This window comes from Neodiprion fabricii, chromosome 1, assembly GCF_021155785.1.
Source record: "Neodiprion fabricii isolate iyNeoFabr1 chromosome 1, iyNeoFabr1.1, whole genome shotgun sequence".
NCBI lineage: Eukaryota > Metazoa > Arthropoda > Insecta > Hymenoptera > Diprionidae > Neodiprion > Neodiprion fabricii.
This window is the reverse complement of record NC_060239.1, coordinates 12,118,497-12,140,390: the sequence shown is the minus strand read 5'-3', so window position 1 is coordinate 12,140,390 and position 21,894 is coordinate 12,118,497. Positions and strand designations below refer to the sequence as shown.

At 36.8% G+C, this 21,894-nt stretch overlaps 1 protein-coding gene across 2 annotated transcripts in view; it reads left to right on the top strand.

Moving 5' to 3' along the window:
• Positions 1-21,894, top strand: part of LOC124180015 (dipeptidase 1) — a 141,339-nt gene that overhangs the window by 15,490 nt on the left and 103,955 nt on the right. For both annotated transcript variants that reach the window (XM_046564988.1, XM_046564998.1), the window contains one exon: positions 10,216-10,369. In XM_046564988.1, the coding sequence (XP_046420944.1) occupies positions 10,216-10,369 (154 nt within the window). The remainder of the gene's footprint in view (positions 1-10,215; positions 10,370-21,894) is intronic.

Genomic DNA, 21,894 nt, shown 5'->3' with positions numbered 1-21,894 from the left:
AGGATTGTCAAAAGACCCTAAAGATTACGCAAGGATTACATAGTTTACAAGAATTACAATAATTTCATGTACAGCAATAATTACAAGGATAATCAAAAGATTGAAACGGTTACACAAAGATTACACATATTACAAGGATTACGAAGGTTCCGGAGACAGAAAAAATTACAAGGATTACCAGAAGACTGCAAAAATTACACGAAGATTACACGGATTACAAGGAGTACAATGTTTCCGGATACAACAATAATTACAACGATTGCCAAAATACTGATAAGATTACTCGAGGATTACACGGATTGTACAGTGATTACAAAAATTTCATGGATTATGAAGAAAACATGAGGCTTACAAAGTGAATGCAAAAATTACGAACGATTACTAGGAGTTATGAGAGATTTCCGAGATTACACAAGATTACATTACGTATGTGGATCAGATTACAAAATTGATTAACCCCATGAGTATAAGTGTACGGTATTCATGACAAATATATGTTTATAGATATGTGGCAAAGAGCGTTAGAACTTTTAGCAACTTTGTTAAAAACAGTTGACAGAAAGTTCTTTGACAAATTCTGATTGACATCCATCATGGGATATGCAATACCTTTATTTAACATCCATTTCAATCGAAATGAAGTGCAATAGAGCTCTGACAGAGATCCAAATGTATTGCTATACATCTCGTAGAACTCTACTAAATATCAATACAGATTTCTAACAGATATCTAATGGATTATGTCGAGAAGAATTTCGGATCTCCAATCTATCCATTATTCATATGCACCTCGATCTTACCCACACGGAATACTTACCTCTAATGGACGTATCATGAAAAATATTAGAAACTATCATGTGCACTTTTTGTTCTGCCCTAGACAAAATATGTCGAGACTGGGCGATATTCGGAGTAAACGAAAGGGCTGAATTGCTGAAGGTTTGTGTAATTTGAATCTCTTTTGTGGCGAGAGAGGAGAGCGAACATCGCTTACATGCATTGTGATGTTCATAGACATCCAATGGATGTCCGTAACCGGCTTTAATCTGACCATTGATATTGTGGATTTCTGTAGATGTTTATTAAAGATCAACCATGGATATGGATGTTTTATGGTGCTGTGGATCCTGTGCGGATCTCTGATAGATTCATTGTTCCATGTAGTAATGCTGCGAAAGCGCCTGTCCACTGTTTTTAATAAAAACTTGTGTGCGCAGAGTGATCTTAACTTTTTTCATGTTGTTTTCGACTTTGTTCAAGGTTCGTGTCTCAATTACTCACGATTACTATGTGTCATCCAGAATTGGCAGTGCTTGATCAAAAGACCCCATGACGCCATTTTCCACAACATGTGACAAATTATTGTTACTCTGTTAAAACTATGATTTGTCGCGGCTTTGTCCAAAGTGAGTGAATATAGGGCTTAGCGGATAGGTGTCTTAAGCTCGACGGATGATGACTTGATCGATTAATGTAAGTCTACGGGTCGCAGGACCACGCAATCAGAAGTGGGCAGAAAAACAATTATACATCGATGCGGAGAATAAAGGTATGCGTGTCGAACTTGCTACGAAACAGCACTTTTGTAACGATCGCAGAGATCAAAGTGACAATTAGTACATCTGTAATTCTCATTAGCCGTATGCGATATCCGCTTTGCCTTGGAGGGTCGAGCACAGCGAATAAAGGCTGATGTTCTTGTTGTAGTTTATTAAGAAGAAAAGTTTCTTGCTCGGTCTTAAATATTTTTCGTATCATGTTGATCCAGTCTATACAAGACACAAAAAAATAATAAGAATCGTTTTTAGTTTCGTATATTTAGAACGATTGTCACGACACGTGATACCTCGACCTTCCATCATCGCTATTTTCGAAGAAAGCGCTCCAACTATGTATACATTAATTTGAAAAATGCTCAATGTAAGACGATCGTGCAATAAAATTATGGAATATGAATTGTAAAATATATAAAATTGTGGAATATTTCATTATCGGTCAAAGGCTATCGTATAAAATCGGAACTGAAACAATAAAAAGTTACGTCAAAACGTACTTTATTTATAAATCGTACCATACTCACTATGTTTGAGCTGGAAGCATTTACAACTACAATTAAAATCTGTGAAAAAACTTTAAGCCATACGAGATGTTATGATATGAGGGAGAAAAGTTTAGAAACTCGATGAAAATCATGGAACAAATACTCTGCCGTGAGAATTTGATCAAAGGTGGGAAATGTTCGTGAATCAACGAAAACGATTTGACAATCAGAAATGATAGCGCCCCCAACGCGGTCTGATTCTAGTGCGTATACATATAAAATATAAATAAATTTAATTCCTTAAAAATGATAAAATCAAAATTGGGCAGAGTTATCCACGTAAAAATAATTTGTCATTTTTATTTTGAGTATTGTCAATAGGTCGTGAAAATTTCGTACTCCATAGGTCAAGTATTTTATCTCGTACTGTTAGATTTGTCTTGGGTTACGTTGGGTGTGAGATATTTGAACAATGTGAGGTAGATGAAAGAAATAAGTACCAGCATGTTTGAATAATATTCTCAAGAAACATAACCTCTTTCAAAAGATGTCGCAAACAGTTTTCAATTTTTCTTTCTTACTACCGAACATCGATTCCGTAAAACTTTACGACATGGGTCTCTTTATTTCCGTCCAAGAGTTCCGTGGAAATCCTGTTGTTGAAATGAGTTTGTCCTGCGTAGCCTTTCCTCACAGTGCTAATATATGTGTATCAAGAGTATCTGATGGCAAGATAAATTTCCGAGACATCCACGAGCGGCCAAGTTCTCTTCTAAAATAACATCTTCTTGGTCTCTTGACGTGTTTGCAGCAATTCCCTGACATCTCATGGCGTCACTCGTTTCCACGTCCATGTAGCTCTCAGCGATATTGAACGTATAATGAAACTCAAACCAAATCTGAACTTACTTAATTCAACCACTCAATTTCGATACTTGTCGCTGTGAAGATGCTTATCGTACCAAAGAGCACGAATCTGCTTTGAAACGAGTGTACCTTTCATCGTTTCCCTTACCCTGTCTGGTCTCTACAACGCTCTTCAAACCGTACTCGATTTCATATTTGGCTCAAGTGTTCGTGATCCTCGGTAAAGTCTTCGTAGTTGTGAATACAGGGCAGATAACCAGTTTTATGTACCGACTGAAGTGTTACTTGACCACTCAGGAGAGATGAGAGCAGGTGGATACCACCGCCTATCGGCGCTCTAGCGCATCAAAATGCTTTGAGAACGTTTATGGAAAGACGATTCGAAGTTTCGAGGAGGCTGCTGAGTCAAGAATCAATACTTTTGCATATATTTTAATACGAAATATCCGCCTGTTGATGATATCAGATTCCCATATTCCTGGATTGGAATATTTTCCTAAAAATATGAGAAAAAAAGTATCATAATTTATAATGATGGTCACTATGATGGCCGCATAACGATGATGATTAATCACAAGTCTCCTGCAAAGTTCTGTAGACATACTCTATCGGACATGGCGGTAAATGGTAACGATTGTTGTTGTTGTGTTGTTCTTGTTGTTATTGTTATTATTATACATTCAGAAAAAAGTTTTGTTACCGCTGTAGATAGAAAAAAAAAGATTATGTGAAACAAATTTTGTTGTTATTATTTCATGAACTATATTTCTCTTTGTAAGAACCCAATAATTTTGTTAAATAATTTGGAAGGCACTAGTCATACATTCAAGGAAATTCTTTTTATTTTCTCGAATGAAATCGTCTTGTGGACGCATTTTGTGTAACACAGAAATTATGCGAGAAAAATGGAAATATCAATGCGCCATTGAATACCTAAAAACTACGATTTATAACATTTGTAACAGTTGCTGTACCTCAATGTAAAAATAGAAAACTTTAAACTCTGTTGGTTTTGGTACGAGATCTTCACTGCATTTATTTATTCGCTTCATAGTTTTGTTTCGATAAAAAAATTTGTGTGGTCCAATACAAAATACTGGATGAGCTTCTATAAAATTGTAGGAAATCCTTCATCTCTATGCTTTTATTGAATTCACAAAATGTTTTGTAAAATTTCAGCTGACTACAGAATTCCGATCCCTTATAAGAATTCAATTTCAAGTCAGATCCTTTCTGTCAGCAAAAACTTAGTCAGTTTCTCTGAAAGCAATTTTTTCCCCATGAAACTTCTTTGCATTAATCGTATATCCCACAGACCATTCATTTGAATAGTTGTTAAAATCCAATACTTGAGCACCGTGAGATTGATTGATTTGAATTAAAGATACGTGAGATGAATTTATTACGATTGTACTTTGCTTCAAGATCAATAAGTTTGCAATGGTTAATCCAAGGGCGCTAGAAAAAAAACGAAAACCCGAGGCAGAGAAAAAAAACAACGATACAAAAAGAAGGAATGCGTAGGAGGAAAGAGCTCCGTAAAATTTTATCTCGGTCAGAAACAGGGTTTTGATGTGTGCGAGTCGAAAGGGAGTTGGAAGGTCTGAGTTGTTGACTAAAGGTGATACAACTATGTATACATACATAGCTCGACTGTTAGGTTGGATAAACACACGTGGCGTCTAAACACTTGGCACATAGGGTCAACAAATAACCCCTATGGGATACTTTTCCAATCAACGGATCGCACTGTCCTGAGCTAAAGTGTTCGGATCAAAAATCCTTCTTTCTTACTGGTTTAATAAAAAGGACTGTGCGTGTTTTTGTAATTGTCAATCGAAATATACACACGTTCTTTTTATGGCGAAATAATCATAAATAATGGTCCGTTAAATCCACTAAGTGACCGAATTACTCGCATCAAGTTCGGCCCTTCGACTTACATTTACCGAACACTTCAACACTCGGCTCGTACATTTGTTACATTCGTTGGTCGAAGTTCGTCGGCAAATTTGAAATATGAATAAGTGAATATTAGGCATGATTAATTTCGCACGGAAATGTCTGCGAAACGAATTCAGAAACAATGAAAATTGCGTTATTACATTAATTCATCGACGGTGTCTGAAAGCCTATGAGTGCTTATCACGCTAGTTATAGCCTGCGCAGCTGTTGCACCCTGAAAAGCAGTATCTGGTAATTAAGACGCGAAAGTGCTGCGTTCCAAGCACCGACTATGATTAAATTGAACTTGATCCACCATAAATTTTACCACCGCATATAGCGATTGAGAAATTGGTCCACTTTTGAGACGATGAATTGATGAAATCTGAAATCCAGATCTTAAATTTATCTCAAAAAAAAAAAAAAAATTACCTTCTTCTACACTGCACAATAGTTGCTAGCTTGTAGTTGGACCTGCTGTTCGAAACCTTTTAAATTTCGTTGTCCATTTCTTTTCACATTTTCCATTCCCTTTATAGAGAAAACGAAGGACCACTACTACGATAATGTAACTTAGCTCTGGCAAATCTTGGAGAATTAATGTGCCTGACAGAATATGTATAAGTAAAAGTTTTGACAAGCCTTCCATTTCAACTGACAATTAAACACAACTCGGAACATGATTCAAATTATAGACCAGAACTGCGTAATTTATACTCTCATCATTCCTGTCTGGTAAACAAGAACACAAACAAGTCCGAGCGTTATATCTGCTTGTGACAGATACTAGGAACTATTTATACAATTTAGTTGCACAACGTTCTGAAAACCCCTCGAGAAACTTCGGATTGTAGTATCTGGAGGAAGAAGGCCATACCAACCGGAGTTGGTCAACCTCGTAGAAGTTGCTATCTGTCCGTCGCACACGAAACACTACGAGGCAAGTGCGCGGATGTGGCTGTTGGAAAATGAGCTAAATGCACGATACTGTAGCCGCAAAGAACTCGAGATGACTGTGACTGTTGTACATCAATTCTTACAATCAGCTTGAAAATTCCTTGACAATTGACATCTGATGTCAACAGGTTGATTGGGAAAGGTTATATTAGGTGCCGGTAGAAAATATGCCTGGCTATTATGACAAGAATCAGTAAAATCTTTGTCACGTGAGTATCGCCGTGACAATGAATGCCTCATTTTGACCAATATGAACCATGGGACTTCAATGTAGAGAACTCATAACCGCTAAGCATTCAATAAAACGATTCCAGGTTAATCAGTGATGCAAAGTTTCAGATCAATCTGTCAGTAACTCCTCGACGTTATGTGTCAAATTTACATCACGTAGTCACTTAAACGTTTTCCGAGATCCGTATGGTACGCACATCTCAATCTTAGTCCTCGGTCTGTTAACGCTTTATGTAAGTCATGTATTCTGATAAGAGGACAATTGTCACTCAAGGGTCTCAGGTTACAATTTAGAACCGTAAAGTAGCTAATTGCAGGTACAGAGGTTCAAGTTACAGGTACAGGTCCACTTAAAATGCTAAATGGCCGTTTGAACACTGATGAAATAAGCTTGCATACGGTTCCAAGAGTACAGGAATAGTGACTAGAAATTGAAGAACCTGATTGAAAGCCCGATACTGTAGTCTAAAATTCATGAAATATCTCGCAGAGACGAGGCACTTTGCAGGAGGAAAATTTAAATTCTCCATGTACAAAGGAATTCGGTATTTTCAAGGCAGCCGTCTTGTACCGTAAACGAAATTTTCAGATAACAACATTAAAGCTCCACGTAAGCCGCCGCAGAGCTACCATGGAACAATCCGTATACCTGATGTCATGAAGAATTTAGGGGGGGAAAAACGAAGAAAGAGGAAAGATTTCATCAGCAAAACTGGAATGAAAAGAAGAAAACGTTGGCGGGTTCACTTTTTACCGTGAAACAGATGTTACATAGGAAACGGAATGACTTTGCACGGAGGAGCTTTCCAAAGGCACTCCACCCGTAAGAAGGTTCTCCAGTTAACTGCGCGGCTTCCTCGAGGCAATTTGCCGAATCCAAGGGCACTGAATACGAGATGTAGATATGTATACGCCAACTGTATTCCTGTACCTATAGTTGTAAGGTCTAATTGGTAACTGGCGATAAGGTGCCTGGCACGATATGCATATGAATGAAATATAATACATTCGAAGCCGTGTCCGTCCCAAGATGCAAATGTTACGTTACAGCCTATCACCTTTACAACCATGGAATTAGAGGAGGGACCGGCAATAATTACGACGCATTAGGGCGTACGAGTTTGACTCTCCCTGTGTATTATTGTTACAATTAGATCAATATACTAAATCTCTATGCCGCCAGCGAAATTTACACCTTATCCTATACGTACCATTATATTTGATCGTACCGTACAGAACAGATTTGCCGTGCACGGTGATCCAGATGAATAGCGAGATAATTCGTCGAATGTGGTGTGGTTGAAACTGACGGATGAGGTTTCGTTCAATAATTAGTATGAATTATCTACGGCCTACCGGATTTTTATTTCTTTGCTTTGTGGTCAGAAATATTGCTACGAACATTGGTTTTCACTCTCCATACCAGATTAATCATATTTCAAGATATTACGGAGTAGATGGAACGTTAGGATCACTGTGAAAGAGTAAACTGGAAACAACAGCTGTATAGTGCATATCGTATATTTTCACGAAATAAAGCGAATACTTCTCTTCTTTATTCCGGCGTTTTAAGTCACTTTTAATTTACAAATAACTTGTAAATATATTATCATTAAATCATTTTTTTCGTACCACATTGGATTCGATATAAACTTACCAATATCAATATGTGAGAAGGAAATTGATGATATTATGAAACAACAATTAGAATAAATTATATTCATATGTTGAAAAATTTGATGGACATTTTTGGTTTTTATAGTTAGGGTTTACAAATCTTTTGCACCAAGCTTTACGAGACAGAAGTTTTTTGCTTTCACCGTTGCGTGTAAACAGTTCGATCCGTTTAGTCTTCACGCCACTGACAGCAACGCAAGCGTTTTTAATTTTTCACTCTTTGATTTAACTCAAAAAACAGTGCATATACGACCACGTAAGCTTGAAGTGCAGCCATCTTATTTACATACGCTGTATTTGACATTAAAAAATTAAGTCTACCGTTCTCATATAATATTTCACAAAATCACAGGTCATGATTTGTAAGATATTAAACCTTTCGCCCTACCGATCGATGATACAAAAAATAATCTTCAATTTCTATAACTGATTCTTCCGAACAAAGTTTGTTACTGACAATCATTTTTTTTTTTTTTTTTTTTTTCAACAAAAGAATTAGAGCGTCCCCGCAAAGGCCACGCCTGGCATCTTGTTTGGTATATGAAAATCGCTGACCCGTTTCCTGGGAAAACCGTAACGCGTTGTTCAGTTGTTACATACGCTTGACATCCCATTAAAATTAGCTTGGCAGGCAGAAGTTTGGACGACCATGGAAACCACGCGCATATTTGAAAGCCCATAAATACCTACCACACGTAGGAAGCTGCGGACGCTTCTAAAGCTCCGAGAGATGACGCGGCAGCTTTGGTGACTTTGCAAAATTATGGGACAACAAAAAACGTTACGGGATAGAGTAGGGTGAACAGCGTTACTCCATTACAGAGATAGCCGCGCTGTGGGCTGATTAGGCACGAATGGCGGTATGCTACGGGATTCAATTTTTTCCTTCCTCTGAAGTCTCAACCTTTCGGTTTTGGGTGCGGCACTATTCACTCCGCTTCACGATACACTCGCCGCTGGAATATTAACAGCTTTTTATTTATCGGAACGTAGAATATGTATCGAGAGACCGTTTTGATAACGCTTATCATCGGGTCGAATGTTAACTATTTACTAAGAATATTTTCTGTATAGTTCTACTAACTTTCTGTAAAGAACAGATTGTAAATCTTTGTGAAAGTAGCTATGAAAACCCATATGATTGTTAGGCTGAAAGGATGATTAACGTAACCAGGGTAGTTTTATTTTAGTACATCACTCACTTTTGTGGGAGTGGTTGTAAGGAACTTTTTAACGATCGTAGTAACTGGTCTGAGGGAATTTATGCCGAAAATGATGTATTCGAGGTTAGGTTCTGATCATTACCGTTATCCTTTTGTCACACTCGCGAATATTTGAATATTGATTACGTGCTCGAATGTCATAGTAGGCTGTAACTTATTCGGCAATAGAATATGCAGACTCACCTCGGCGTGAAAATAATTGCTGTATAGGTACGTTGTTGGGATGACTGAAATTCCTTCGGTACGACGGAATTATGTGAGATAATGGAATCCAATAAGGAGCTTCGAGTCAAGATTTATTAAATGAAGGAGTGCCACGAGGAGTTCGGGACGTTGTTTTGCCCAGAAACCTCCGAATTAGACATCCTAGAACCGTTCGCACGAATTGGATTATCCTCAAAACTTGGCATTAGCTAGTGTAATGAATTTCCCGTGCACTCTGAATGCAGTACCCTACAAGTATTCAAGGGAAACAGGAAGCGGATCGACTGCAATGGCTGACTAATCCCAAGAATTTCAGGATTCTATCGAGCAATGCGGAGTTTCGGAACCTGAATGCCGATACTTTTGTTTCGGTCGTGTTCAGATTTTTATCATTCCAGAACCTTCGAATCCAGAGAACCGTTGGCATCTAAGGCATAATCGTCATTAAACTCATTTCCATGTCTAACGATGTGAAACAAAAATGGGGATTTAATCCGGGAATTCATTCCATGAAACATTACGAACAAATAACGTGTCTTCGATCTTTCATTATAATTGTATGAAATCGAAAAAATTGTGTATCCTAAAATAAAACTAGAGCTCGTTAGAACGAGCGAGGTATTTGAATTTAAAAATTGGCTGACACTTTTCAAACTCCCTTCGCATTGATTGAAATGAATATACGGAACATAGGACTTCATTTGCGACTCTTACCAAGTCTCGACTCTCCTTGAGAGCAACGAGCTCTTCTCACGAAAGGTAAAAGGCAAAAACTACTTATCTCTGGCTACTTACTTGAGAGATCAGTCGTTTTTTGTTTCCACTTCATTCACGATATCCAAGACACACTTTTCTGCGCTCTTCCTGCATTTTATCCTGAGTGCTTGTGCCGTTCTAACCGAGAAAATTACAATGGTTATGCATTCGCGACTCCGAAGCTTATTGCACTGGTCCATAAGTTCGCTACAATTATCAGAGTACAAATGAACAGCGTTTCAGGGTTCTCTGATATTCTGTGCTCTGGTTGGGCAAGGAACGAGTATATTAACAGTCACGTCCTTCTTTTTCCAGGCACAACGATCTCCCCTGGAACATTCGGAAGTTCTTGAAAAATCAACTCAGGGACTTCAAGTTCGAAGATTTACGAGACGCACACCCCTGGGCACGGAGTGCCTGGAGCCACACTGATCTTCGAAGACTTAAGGACGGGATGGTTGCTGCACAGGTACGATAACTAAACATACATGCGGAATTTCTTCGACTTGAACATAATTGTGACGCAGGTCAGGTTGAGTTGTGCGGAATTAATAGTTTCAGGCCAGTATAAATGCCATGTGTGTATTTTTCCCCAGTTTGAAATTGAAAAATGGATCAATTGACGGTAAAAGGTTGTAAGTACTGTCAGTTATGCTCTTTCATCGGGAACTTTATGAAAAATGATCACGTTCGCTAATTATTTTTCGAAGAAACACAAAATTTCAAACCTTCTTACCGAAACCGACGAATCTTTACGTTTTAAAGTTTTTTAAAACGTTTACGAAAAAGAAGGTGATGAATACGACTGTTATACCGTTAAGTTCGATATAATTTCTTAAGAAAATATAAAATTTTTAAAATACCTACCGAAATCGATAAATCTTCATGTTTCGAAGGTTTTCCGCGTCGTTGGTAGAAGAAAAGAAAAATAGAAAAATTACTCCATCGATCTGATATAATTTATCATGAATGTGATAGGTAAAAATATCTTTTCGTGCTGAAAGAGCGTAACTACCAAACATAAGGCATTATACCTTTACTTGTTTTTTCGGTCTATTTTAGTGTGGATACGCGTTTTGAGTGCTTTTGGAGAAAATGCGACGAAAAAAAACATTACACGCCCTTTTACTACCAAATTCTTCTTTTTGGTAGATACGTCCTCATACTATTGGACACGTGATATGTATACAGAAGTATCTCATATGGGTTGAGTGTCCACCAAAAAGCGACAAATAGTGGTTCGTCAAGTCACCAGAATGGCGCTAATAAGCAATAAGGCTTCAATCTGATTGGCACTTTTTTTTAAATGTGAATCAGAGTTCGATCAGATTGACGCTTTGTGAAACTTTTGCTCCAGCAACGTCATCTTAATTCTACTCGATTTCATGGACACTGTCATACACGGAGACAATCCTCCATACATACGAAGAGATTGAATCCTACTTCATCATCAACGTTTATGGTCAATTTCATCTAGTATAGTGAATAATATGTATCAAAGCGTGTTATACAACCGTAAATATTATACATAGCAGGATGAAGATGGATGCTTCGAAAACTCAGCCCTTTCCGCAAGTTCAAGTCTGAAAACTTTTCAACCCACCAACTCGTTGACATTCTTTGGTATTACCGACGTTGACTTATTGTTGTAGTCATAATTTGTATAGAATTTGATTATACGTCATGTTGTAATGAAGATTGATCATTCGTTATTAAATGGCTTGATTCACGGCTGAAAAAATGCCGTTCACCAGTGCATGAGGAAAAATAAAGACAAATAAAAACCAGATTGTAAAAATAAATAAACCAACTTAGCCACTTTATCCACTCAGCGAACGAAATTCTGATTATAATACCAACAACAAATTTCTGGTCCGAGTCAACTCTGGAACATAAATTACTTATAAATGAAAAATTATGCCGCGTTAAAATTTTTGCTTCAAAACCATTGTCGAGTGTTAAGCGAAGTGTGTTCCGAGTCAACTCTGCATTGAAGTTGTTTGATATTGTTGTTTAATTTGCTCAGGAACGAAAGTAAAAGTATACATCGCAGCATTGTGTGTCATTTTTGAATTTAAATTTTACCCCACTGTGGAATTGTTTCAGCAGCGCATTGCATAAAAAAAAAGAAGAATTCACCACCGCTTTGCGTCACGAATAGATATTCTCTTAATTTTATTCACTTCTTAAAAATTTGTCGATAAGAAAAATACTTCAATAAACTTTTTGTTTACTCTCATGCTGTGCGATACGGACGAGCTTGAAAATAATTACAACGTTCATAAGATGTTCCGACATCGAAAGCTGCACTTGTGTGTACACCGTTGCAAAACCTGTATAATACTGTGCTTGCGGAAACTTTAGCAATGTGTCCCATCTCCCAAGACCAAAACTCGTATATTGTTACAGAGACGATTGCCTGAATCGATTCAAAGCGGAATAGGTATGTCGAATAGTTTTCGTAAAGTTTTAGCGAACAGAAACTCCGGGAGTCAGTGGTGAGTTTTCGTTTCCACCGAGATAGCCGGCGAGTAAAATTGTAAAGTAACACACCGAGAAACGCGCACTTTGAAAGTCGGGTTAACGAAGTTAAAAGTGAAAAGTCGATCTATCGAATGGACTGAAATTTTTCGCGTGCCATGCTTATTTGTCGTCTACAGTTAGTTGATTTAATTCAGACTCCGAAATCTCAACGGTTTGCTTCGTCTTCTCGTTAATGAAAATTAGTCTAGGATCCCGGCGTATCTAAATTTACTATCGGGAGCAAGAATTGGGTTATGTAGCATCAGCTACGAGTTCGAAATAGTCCAGGTCTTCTTTGTTTACTTAATTGTTTATCCAATTGTAAGGTTGTCATACGTGCTGCATAATACTGTATCATTTACATATGTTGATGTGGGTTGTGGTTCGACGGAATATATTTCACGAAAGGTGGTCCCATCTGTGTTACTACGTGACAAACCGTGTCGGATACGTCTACCTAATTTATTTTATTACCAACCATGGAATTTCCACGAACCGAAGGCCTTTAGGTTGAATATTAAAACACATATCCGCTTAACGGAAAATCCATCAATTCGCAAAAAAACATATCCGTTTCGGGAATAATTTCGTGGCCGTGTAACGTGAAATTCATATTCAATCGGTCGAAATGAAGCATCGTACGTCCGCGAGAGAACTTTTTTGGCTTATGTAGAGTGAAAAATAAATAATAAAAATTGCTTGAAATACAATATGAGTTTATTCGAGATGGGAAAAAGAGTTGAACTTCAGGGAATTTCATACTGTGCAGCAATATCGCGTTTCGTCTGTTGACAATGGTGATATTTGTGATCATTTGCATGGTGGGACCCGAGTTCAACCTCGTAACGTAACGGCTCAAAATATACAGCCCAGTTTTTCCCCAAGGCTGTGAGCTTTGACCGTAGGTACGCAGCCGTTTATAATTTTCCACCGCTTAACCAGGCAGACCCCACCTGGTACCTCCAAAAGCCAAATTACCAGTTGCTGTTGTCAGTTGTTTCATTCCCTAACTCTGCAAAATTCACGAGATACGCAGGGACTCATTCGTATGCTGAAAGTTATTCAGATTCTTGGAAAGTAGAATCCCTTTGAGAAAACGAAGAAATACAGAATTATTTTGCATAACGATGAATTTGAATACGTCATTTGTTTTTCAACAGCCACCGAAAAAAAAAAAAAGGATTGTTGCAATTTAATTGAAATATATGGATTTCATTTGAATGTGAACCTAGAATTGAATTATTTATTTCGAATGAGTAGAGGTTTTATTTCTTTTTTATTGAACTTTATTTCAAACATATGAATATTTGTTTCAAACGAGTAATTTTCGTAATAAACGCAATTCGAATAGATTCTTTTTCTCAATGTATACGCAATTTGGTGAGAATTTTTTTATTTTTTATGCCTCGGGTTTTAATTATTTCATTGTTTACATTTTTCTTAACGGTTTTCGTTTATAATGAAAATTTTACCGTTCGTGATAAGAAATATTTTATCTCCAAAGGTACGTTATCTATAAATTCATTGATTTCGTTTTTGGAGGAGTTTGCTCTGGCTTTATAAAGAACGATAAAATGAAACTTTTCTTAAACAATTTGCTGTGTTTTCACAAGAAATACTATTTAACTTTTATACTAACACACGTTATCGATCTATAAGACCTTCGGTAAGCGGATCCTTCATAAAAACTCGAAAAATTCTGTATCCCAATGTAACAAATAGCACAAGTGACTCAGCTTTTCCAGAAAGGGTAAGAAGAATTGGGTCGTATGTCTTATACCAGATTACCGTGATTCAAACGGGGCAAGAAAGCGAAATTTGAAAGCAACAAAGGATGCCGGACACTAACAAGAAATCGCATCGGTTTGGATAAATGAATAAAAATATGTGTCGGGGATTTCAAAGAGGACATTTTGCTGGCAGCTAAATTCTTGTACCTTCAAATCGTAATCATAATATTGTCAAATAAATCGATGAAAAAAAAAGGACGAAAAACAATGATCAAAATCCATATATTTCGAAATCCACAGTTTACATTTACGGTTAGTATCTAAATAAAAATGATGCTCATTTTAATGATAATATTGAAATTTTTATCATTCGATGCTGAATTCGCAACACAGATTTCAATCAAATACAAATGTCAGGATCGATACAGGCAAAGGAAAAGGAAATTCGAGATTTTGATGAGGGTCGACTTGACAGGTCTCATATAGTTTTAGCCTTTGACATATTCGATGGCTTATTGAATTTAACAACAAACGCTTGGCAATCGTTTCAACATTCGAATCGACCCAACGCGACCATCTCGAGCAAATGTCATCACCAACTTTTCCAAGGTTGAATTGTTTTGTCAATTGAATAGTTGCAGGTTACAGATCATCAATGGCCTTGAATTTCAAATTGTTTTGTAATTTGGGCAATGTATTCTTCTTATCATGACAACCGCAAAGTTACAATAGACTCTACAAACCATTCCCACTTTTGGTTTCAAAATGGCGAAAGTTCGAACTTTGGGAAGATTTGAAACTTCTATATTCTTTTCAAGATAACTTGTTGAAATTTGAAATCCAACTTTAAGCCGTTGAAATGCATTTTAGGCATTTCTTCATAACTTACAATTACATGGGCCGGTATGTTAGTAGATGAGATTCTTATACACCAACCATCAAACCGATTTGATTTCAATTTGCACAATACAGTATTTTTATTAAAATAACGTTCCAACAAGATTTCCCCATTTCTGGTTTCAAAATAATCGATGCTAACTTCGTTATCCTTCGAATTAATTTACCGAACCTTGACATTTCTTCTACAATTTCTAATTTGAAAGTATAGATCATTTCTGATTTATTCCACAAGATCCAAATATTAGCCTTTTACTTAAAAATTCAGCCCTGAATCAATAAATTTTGTCTAGAAATATATATATATATATATATATATAAATATGCATATTTTTATTTATTTTTTTTGTGAAAGTACAATTCGAAAGCAACAAATGGTATACTTCTTTGATCAGTATTTTCTTCCGCCTAGTTATTGGCATTTCAAGGTTTTAACGTAACGCTGGAAATTGGATTAAGATAAAGAACTGAAAAAAATTATGGGTGCTGCTTTGAAGGGGTAATGAAAGATGAAAATAAATTAACAGAATTAATAACGGTCAAGGTCAATCGCATGTTGACTTGGCATGGAATTTCCCATACGTGTAATGCGTACAACAACGACTTATAAAACTATTGACGAAGCATGCATGAAACGATTATGTATCACACGAGTTTGTGTGATGCAATCAAAGGTGTTCTGTTGGAAACCGAAATCTATAATTTTTCACAACTAACATCTGCAATCGACAAATTAAAGTGCAAGGCGAAAATAATCATAACACGATTTTCTTTTTCTGGGTAAATAAAATATACGCCTTTCCCGACGAGACATTTCTGTGTCTCAAAAATGTATTTACAAACGTGTATGTAAAGTGATAACGTCAGAATACACAATAAATTGCACTCTTAAGACACGTATTCTTCTCCGTCGGTATAAAGACTACGTATGTATCATCCGAATATGTCAGAGTGAAATATATTTCAGAATCAAATTATATTGGACAGAAGACAATTTTCCACTGCGCCAAGAATTTTTTTTCTATTCGTAAAACCGACCGAGTTGACGAGAGCGAAAATTGCTCTTAGAACTAAGCGACTATTCAGCCTTAGCATGTTGTAAATTGCTTTACCATTGACTTACGTGGGGTGTGCATTGATGTAGATGTTCACTTGATAGTACAGAACAAAGTTCAAAGGAATTGTTTACGCAATCTGTATCTAACATACCGTCAAATTCACATATCTTGACTTGAACTTGTCTCTATCGACGTTTCGAGCTAACTTCAATGAAAATGTATCGCGTATACTTCATCCTCTGGAAAGAACATCACTCTGTCAAACTTCAGCTAATAGTCGGAAGGATTATCCCTGAGAAAATGTGTTCGGTCATCAACAGCAAACTGACCACGTATTCGAGACTACACCTATATATCTCAGAGTTCAATCTCCGAGACCTCAATTATAGAAATCTTCGTGTAATTAGGGATGACCAGAGAGCACCAGCGGTTATCCAAGAGGAGATCTCTCGGATTTGCACTTCGTTAAGCGTTTTCCGGTTATCACGCTGATTGCTCCATTTTCTGACCCTTCTCAAAGTTCACCGGGTAGCGGTTAGTTAGTGACTGTTTGTCCGCAATAGTTTTTGTCGTCGAGTATTTCGTCTGATAAGGAACGTACTGCACACCTTCGAATCACAGCTCGCCAAAGTCTTGCAGCAATCTCAGAGTATATTCGAATAAGAAGTTTCGAACCCCTTTTATCTGTAATTTTGTGATTGGAGAACCTATTCGCAATTGCGTCATCCAGCACGAGTAGTCCAGCGCTGGATACCCATGTTACAAATAATCGCTGATGTAGAGTTTCCAATTGACAAGAGTATGTACACAATGCAATTTGAACACCTTGAAGGGAATGCCAAGAGGAAATGACGTAGCTTTTAAAGGTGACAAATGCAGGAGTTGGACCTTGGGTGGGTGGTAAACAGACCGGATTGGAGTGGTCCTCGAGTTGGTATAGTCAATGAAGCGAAAGTTTTTGAACTGAACTGGCGATTTTTATCCCCCACTGACAAGGAAAATCAGTTTAGTGTTCACCTTAAATTTCGTTGCAGCTCATGTATGTTGCAGAGCATTAAAAACTGAAAGACAAGTATTTTTCTATTGGCGAAAAAACAGTTTAAATGGGTGAAAACGATTCCCAAGGATGGCCACCCAATAAGGTGGTTTCTCAGTTTCGCATAGAAGCGCTTCACGTTTTTAAATAAGATCAACGCTGAAATGATTCATTCATCGATAGAAACATTTCAGCGATGGTTTCATTCGAATTCATCAAGCACATCAAGAAACCACCGCGTGTATTGTGTGCCCACCTTTGGGGGTCATATTCACGCCTTCGAACCATTTTTACGCCGATTACGAATGAAGTGTATTTTAGTTTTCAATGTTCTACAACGTACATGAGTTGCAGCGAGTTCGAAGAGGGAAACCAAACTGGTGTTCCTTGTGAGGAAAGTCTGCTATACGGGGCCATAGAAATGTGTAAGGGGGAAAATTTTGGATTTGTTTGAATTTCGGTGGGACTGTCCGTTAGTGTAGAGGGTAAGTACATTGTATCTTTGTTTAAATAAAATGGTACAGAAAAATTCAGTACTCTCACTGAGAGAAAATCTTCGATCCAGGAATAAATCGTCGAATTTTGATCATTCTAACCTTGAAGGTTGAATACCTAATAACCATTATAAGTAATCAACTCAGCGTCATTGATTTCTATTGACCTTGTCATAGCCAAGAGTTTTTCGTGGTAATACAGTGTCATTGATCAGAATAATGATCACCCGAATGATGAAGATCCTTTGCATTTCCTTCATTACAAGGTCTTGAGACCATGAAGCAGTAATCAATGTCTCTACCAGATGCTTTTGGTGACCAAAATGGTTGTGGTCAGATAATTTCAATTTCTCGTACCACAATGCATACGAATCCACCTAAGAAGTATTAATCACTATTTTTGATGCCAGAGATGATGTATTGTCCAGTTGGGCATGTACTGTACTTGTCTGAAATACGATTAGAAGTATTGGTCAATTTAGCCAGAGGTTCTTATCGGAAAGATGATTTATAGGTGTAGATTTAACTGATTGTGAATATTTCTGTGAATTTAATTTTACAATTACGGAGTATTTGACTTATCTTTTCATCCGTATCGTACAGATCGAGACAGATCGAGTAAGCAGCGTTCATTCTGGCACATATTGGGTGTGTGCAGTTTTCTTTGCAGAATATTAAACAGGCGCTGCTAGCAATTTGTCAAATCAGTCGGTTGATAGAAGCTACACCTCCCTCGGGCAGAAACTGATAGGGTCTTCTCGGAGATGTCATCTGTCATCCTGTATAATGGAAGCCCCGACGAATTGTGAGAAATTGTGGTGTCAAGAATATCATAGATATTCCTTCCATATTTCGAGCGTGGAAAATATCTCCATGTGAAAGCAAGTTTACAGAGCAATACGTTGAGTGCTTATAACTGATTTTTTCGTCGGCTGACTCTTCAAAATCTGGTTCATTTAACGGGGTGGTAATTTTGAATAGCAGAAAGGTATCAGTTTGTCCTGGTTATTAAGTTTTGAAACTAGGAAAACGGATCTCGACTTTTCACATACGCAAATTGTAATAAGCGGATAACAGAATTCTCAACAAACTTGAATTTTGCACGTCGTTATAATATTGTCAGTTATCTGAAACCAAGTAGCCGGAAAACACTAGAACAATAGCAAAAACAGGTATTTTCAGAGTTCGAACACCCGCAATTGTAGTCAGAATTGAAAACTCGAATGTGTTTTTTACCGTCATTCATTTATGACTCACAAAATTTAGTTGAAACATGAACAGCAAAAAAGTTACTCAAACCTTTTTCAAATGAAGAAGAAGTCTAACGTTTCCACATTTAGGGATCATTTTTAAATACTAACTTACAGTAACAACCATGAAGAATAGAATAAAAGTAATTTACAGATGGCATCTGTGAGAACAGGGTGGGTGCGTGAATTTCAAATAAGGGTTCACGGGCAGCTGATTTAGTGCAGTGGCAGTTACCGATGCACTTAGAATTTGGTTAAATACATACGGGATATGATGCAATAAGGAAGACTGAATATCCGTAAAAACGCAGTATCAGTTTGTCAAAAAATCTGTCTGTGTACATTGTTGATTTTTTGATACCTATTTATGGGAAGCCCTGCTCTATCTACAGAATTTTTATATTGAAAACATGATATGTTAGTTCTTTAATGGAGAAAGTAGTGATAAAGAGTCGGTTCTGCGTACTTACAGATCCTGATACCAACATCTTACTGACATTTTCAGCCGCTTCACAGCTCGGACCCAAACCTCTCTTTGGGGGGTGGGGACAACCCCCATTCCAAAAGAAGTGGTGTTGACCAGAGTGGGGATAAGCCTCACTCCCGACAAAATGGGTTTGTGTCCGAGCTGTGAAGTGGCCAAAAATGTCGGTAAAATGTCGGTATCGGGTTCTATACGCTGAACCGACTTTATATCATTACCGGAGAATTTTGTCCAAATATTTTTCAAAATCATTCTGGTGTCACTTAAAAGAGAATTGGGTCTAAATACTACAACAGACGAGTGATGAACTACAAGTCTTGGTCGGTATCAATTCTGTACAAGGTGACTGTGAAATCAGAAATTGTGCATGTTCGAAGTTTTGCAGTTATTCAGGACAAACATTGAAATGGATTGAGATCTAGTTGAATTTGAACGTTTTTAGAAAAACAAAGTTTAAACACTTTCAAGTGAGGGTTTGAAATTTTTCCAGAATATATTCGTTTCTAGAACACTTCAGAATGAAAATTTCTCTAACGCTAGAAAGAGTAATGACAGCAGGTGACGGATATATATACCATACCCAATACGCGATTTTAAGAATTTCCGAGATAAAATCTACTGGAAATAATTGAAAAATGAATCTATGAGAAAAAAAAATACATCCTTGAAGAGATAATTATACTCGGTAAATTCTCGTTTGATTTAGATGGTTCCCATGAAAATTGACAGAAAAAAAAAAAAATAAAGTGTAAAATGATCATGAAATCCGATGTAATTCTCATAATGAAACGAAAGCCTTCTAGAACAGCATAAATAGTTGAGATAAAAATATGAAGAAATTAAGGAATTGTTTTTGAATGATTTGGAGCCGATGTGAGGAGCGGGCTGAAAAAAATTCGCCAACACTGAACAAGGACCACGCTATCGCATACAGTTCATCGAGCAGTGTGGTAATACTGGAATCCCAATACCGGCAAACTGACGGCTTGTTGCTGGTCAATATCAGTCACGGGTGCATGAACTGGTAGAGAAAAGGTATGCGAATGCCAGCGCTTTGCCAGAGTCGCCGATTCTGGCCCATTAGAAGACCGACAGTTCTGTGTTTCGTGGAATAGGTTATCCACTATTATATATGAAAATAGTATTCGATATGTCACCAGAATCACGTGGAAATATTTTTGAAACTAGTCTGGTTTATACATAGTAGTTAAAGTGTAACTCACCCGCAATCAGATGCTTTCTCGAATGATACAAAATTTCTCTTCAAGCCTTACTTGAGATCTTCAAGTACAATTAGCTGTGGTTGTTTCACGAATTTCTTTAAGAATTGGAACAATAATGCAAATACGATAAGCATATAAGTTATAATTGGTAACGGTATGAGAAGCCAGATTATCTCTGATATCATTTCATTTATATAATCTTATGTACTTTAAATTGTAACTGGAAGTAGGAATGGATGATATTATTATTTTTTCTATAATGCGTATAAGAAACATTCATATATTACAAATAAAATATTTAAACATATAAAAATATTTTCTGATAAAGATAGAGGTATAAAGAAAGATGGTAGGCTTGGAGATTCAAATTATGTAGCCAATCGTTTTATTGGCAATTATAAAGATTTTTGCGTTCACTGAAGTGTTCCTGGAATCTATTTCCATCTAATTCATACGGAAACTTGTAGAGTAACCATACCTAATCAACTGTACTTACAACTATTTGTCTAGCAGCAGATGCTGAGTTAAGTAACGGCAGAAATAATTGCATCATTCAAGAACGTATCTCTGTGAATCACGGACTATTTGTCAGGCTGATTTTGAAAATGTTCGTGATTGGGTTAATATGAATGTCATTTTTATATAGTAGATAAGCTTATTAATATACATTAGAGTTCGATTGAGGTTACATATCTGATGGGTTAAAGTCGACCTAACCTAACATGACAATCTCCGTGGGTGGTCGATAAAATCGAAGGATTTTCAACACAATGACATGGTTATTGGATTCATCTTGAATCCAACTTCGTGAAAATATTATCTTGTAATTTTGCAAAAACTGTTAGTTTTTTAAAAATTCATTTCAAACATGAAAATAAATTTTTCTTCGATGGATAGCAAAACTTTTCTATAGTGATAGTTTCATTGGCGCAGGATCTGTAATTTTTTCAAGTTGCAATATCGTTTATTGCATGGTTCTCAACTCACGGGATATAGTTTTTCAGATCTTTAATTTTTTTACTGATGAACCACAAAAAAAATCTACCTACTGATAAAACATTCATTGCCTGAAATTCTCAGTAATATTATTGCATTTTCACGCACTGAGAAAAAGATGACTTTAAATATGTGACTTGAAACAAGTATTCTTATTCAGCAATCACTCTGCTGGCAAATGACTTCTATAAAATTACGATACAGGCTTTTCTTAACGTCAACGATTCATTACATTGTAAACAATTGCGTCTATCAGAGGCTTATACAAGATCCACAACTCTAAGAAAGATGCTCCTATGTCTG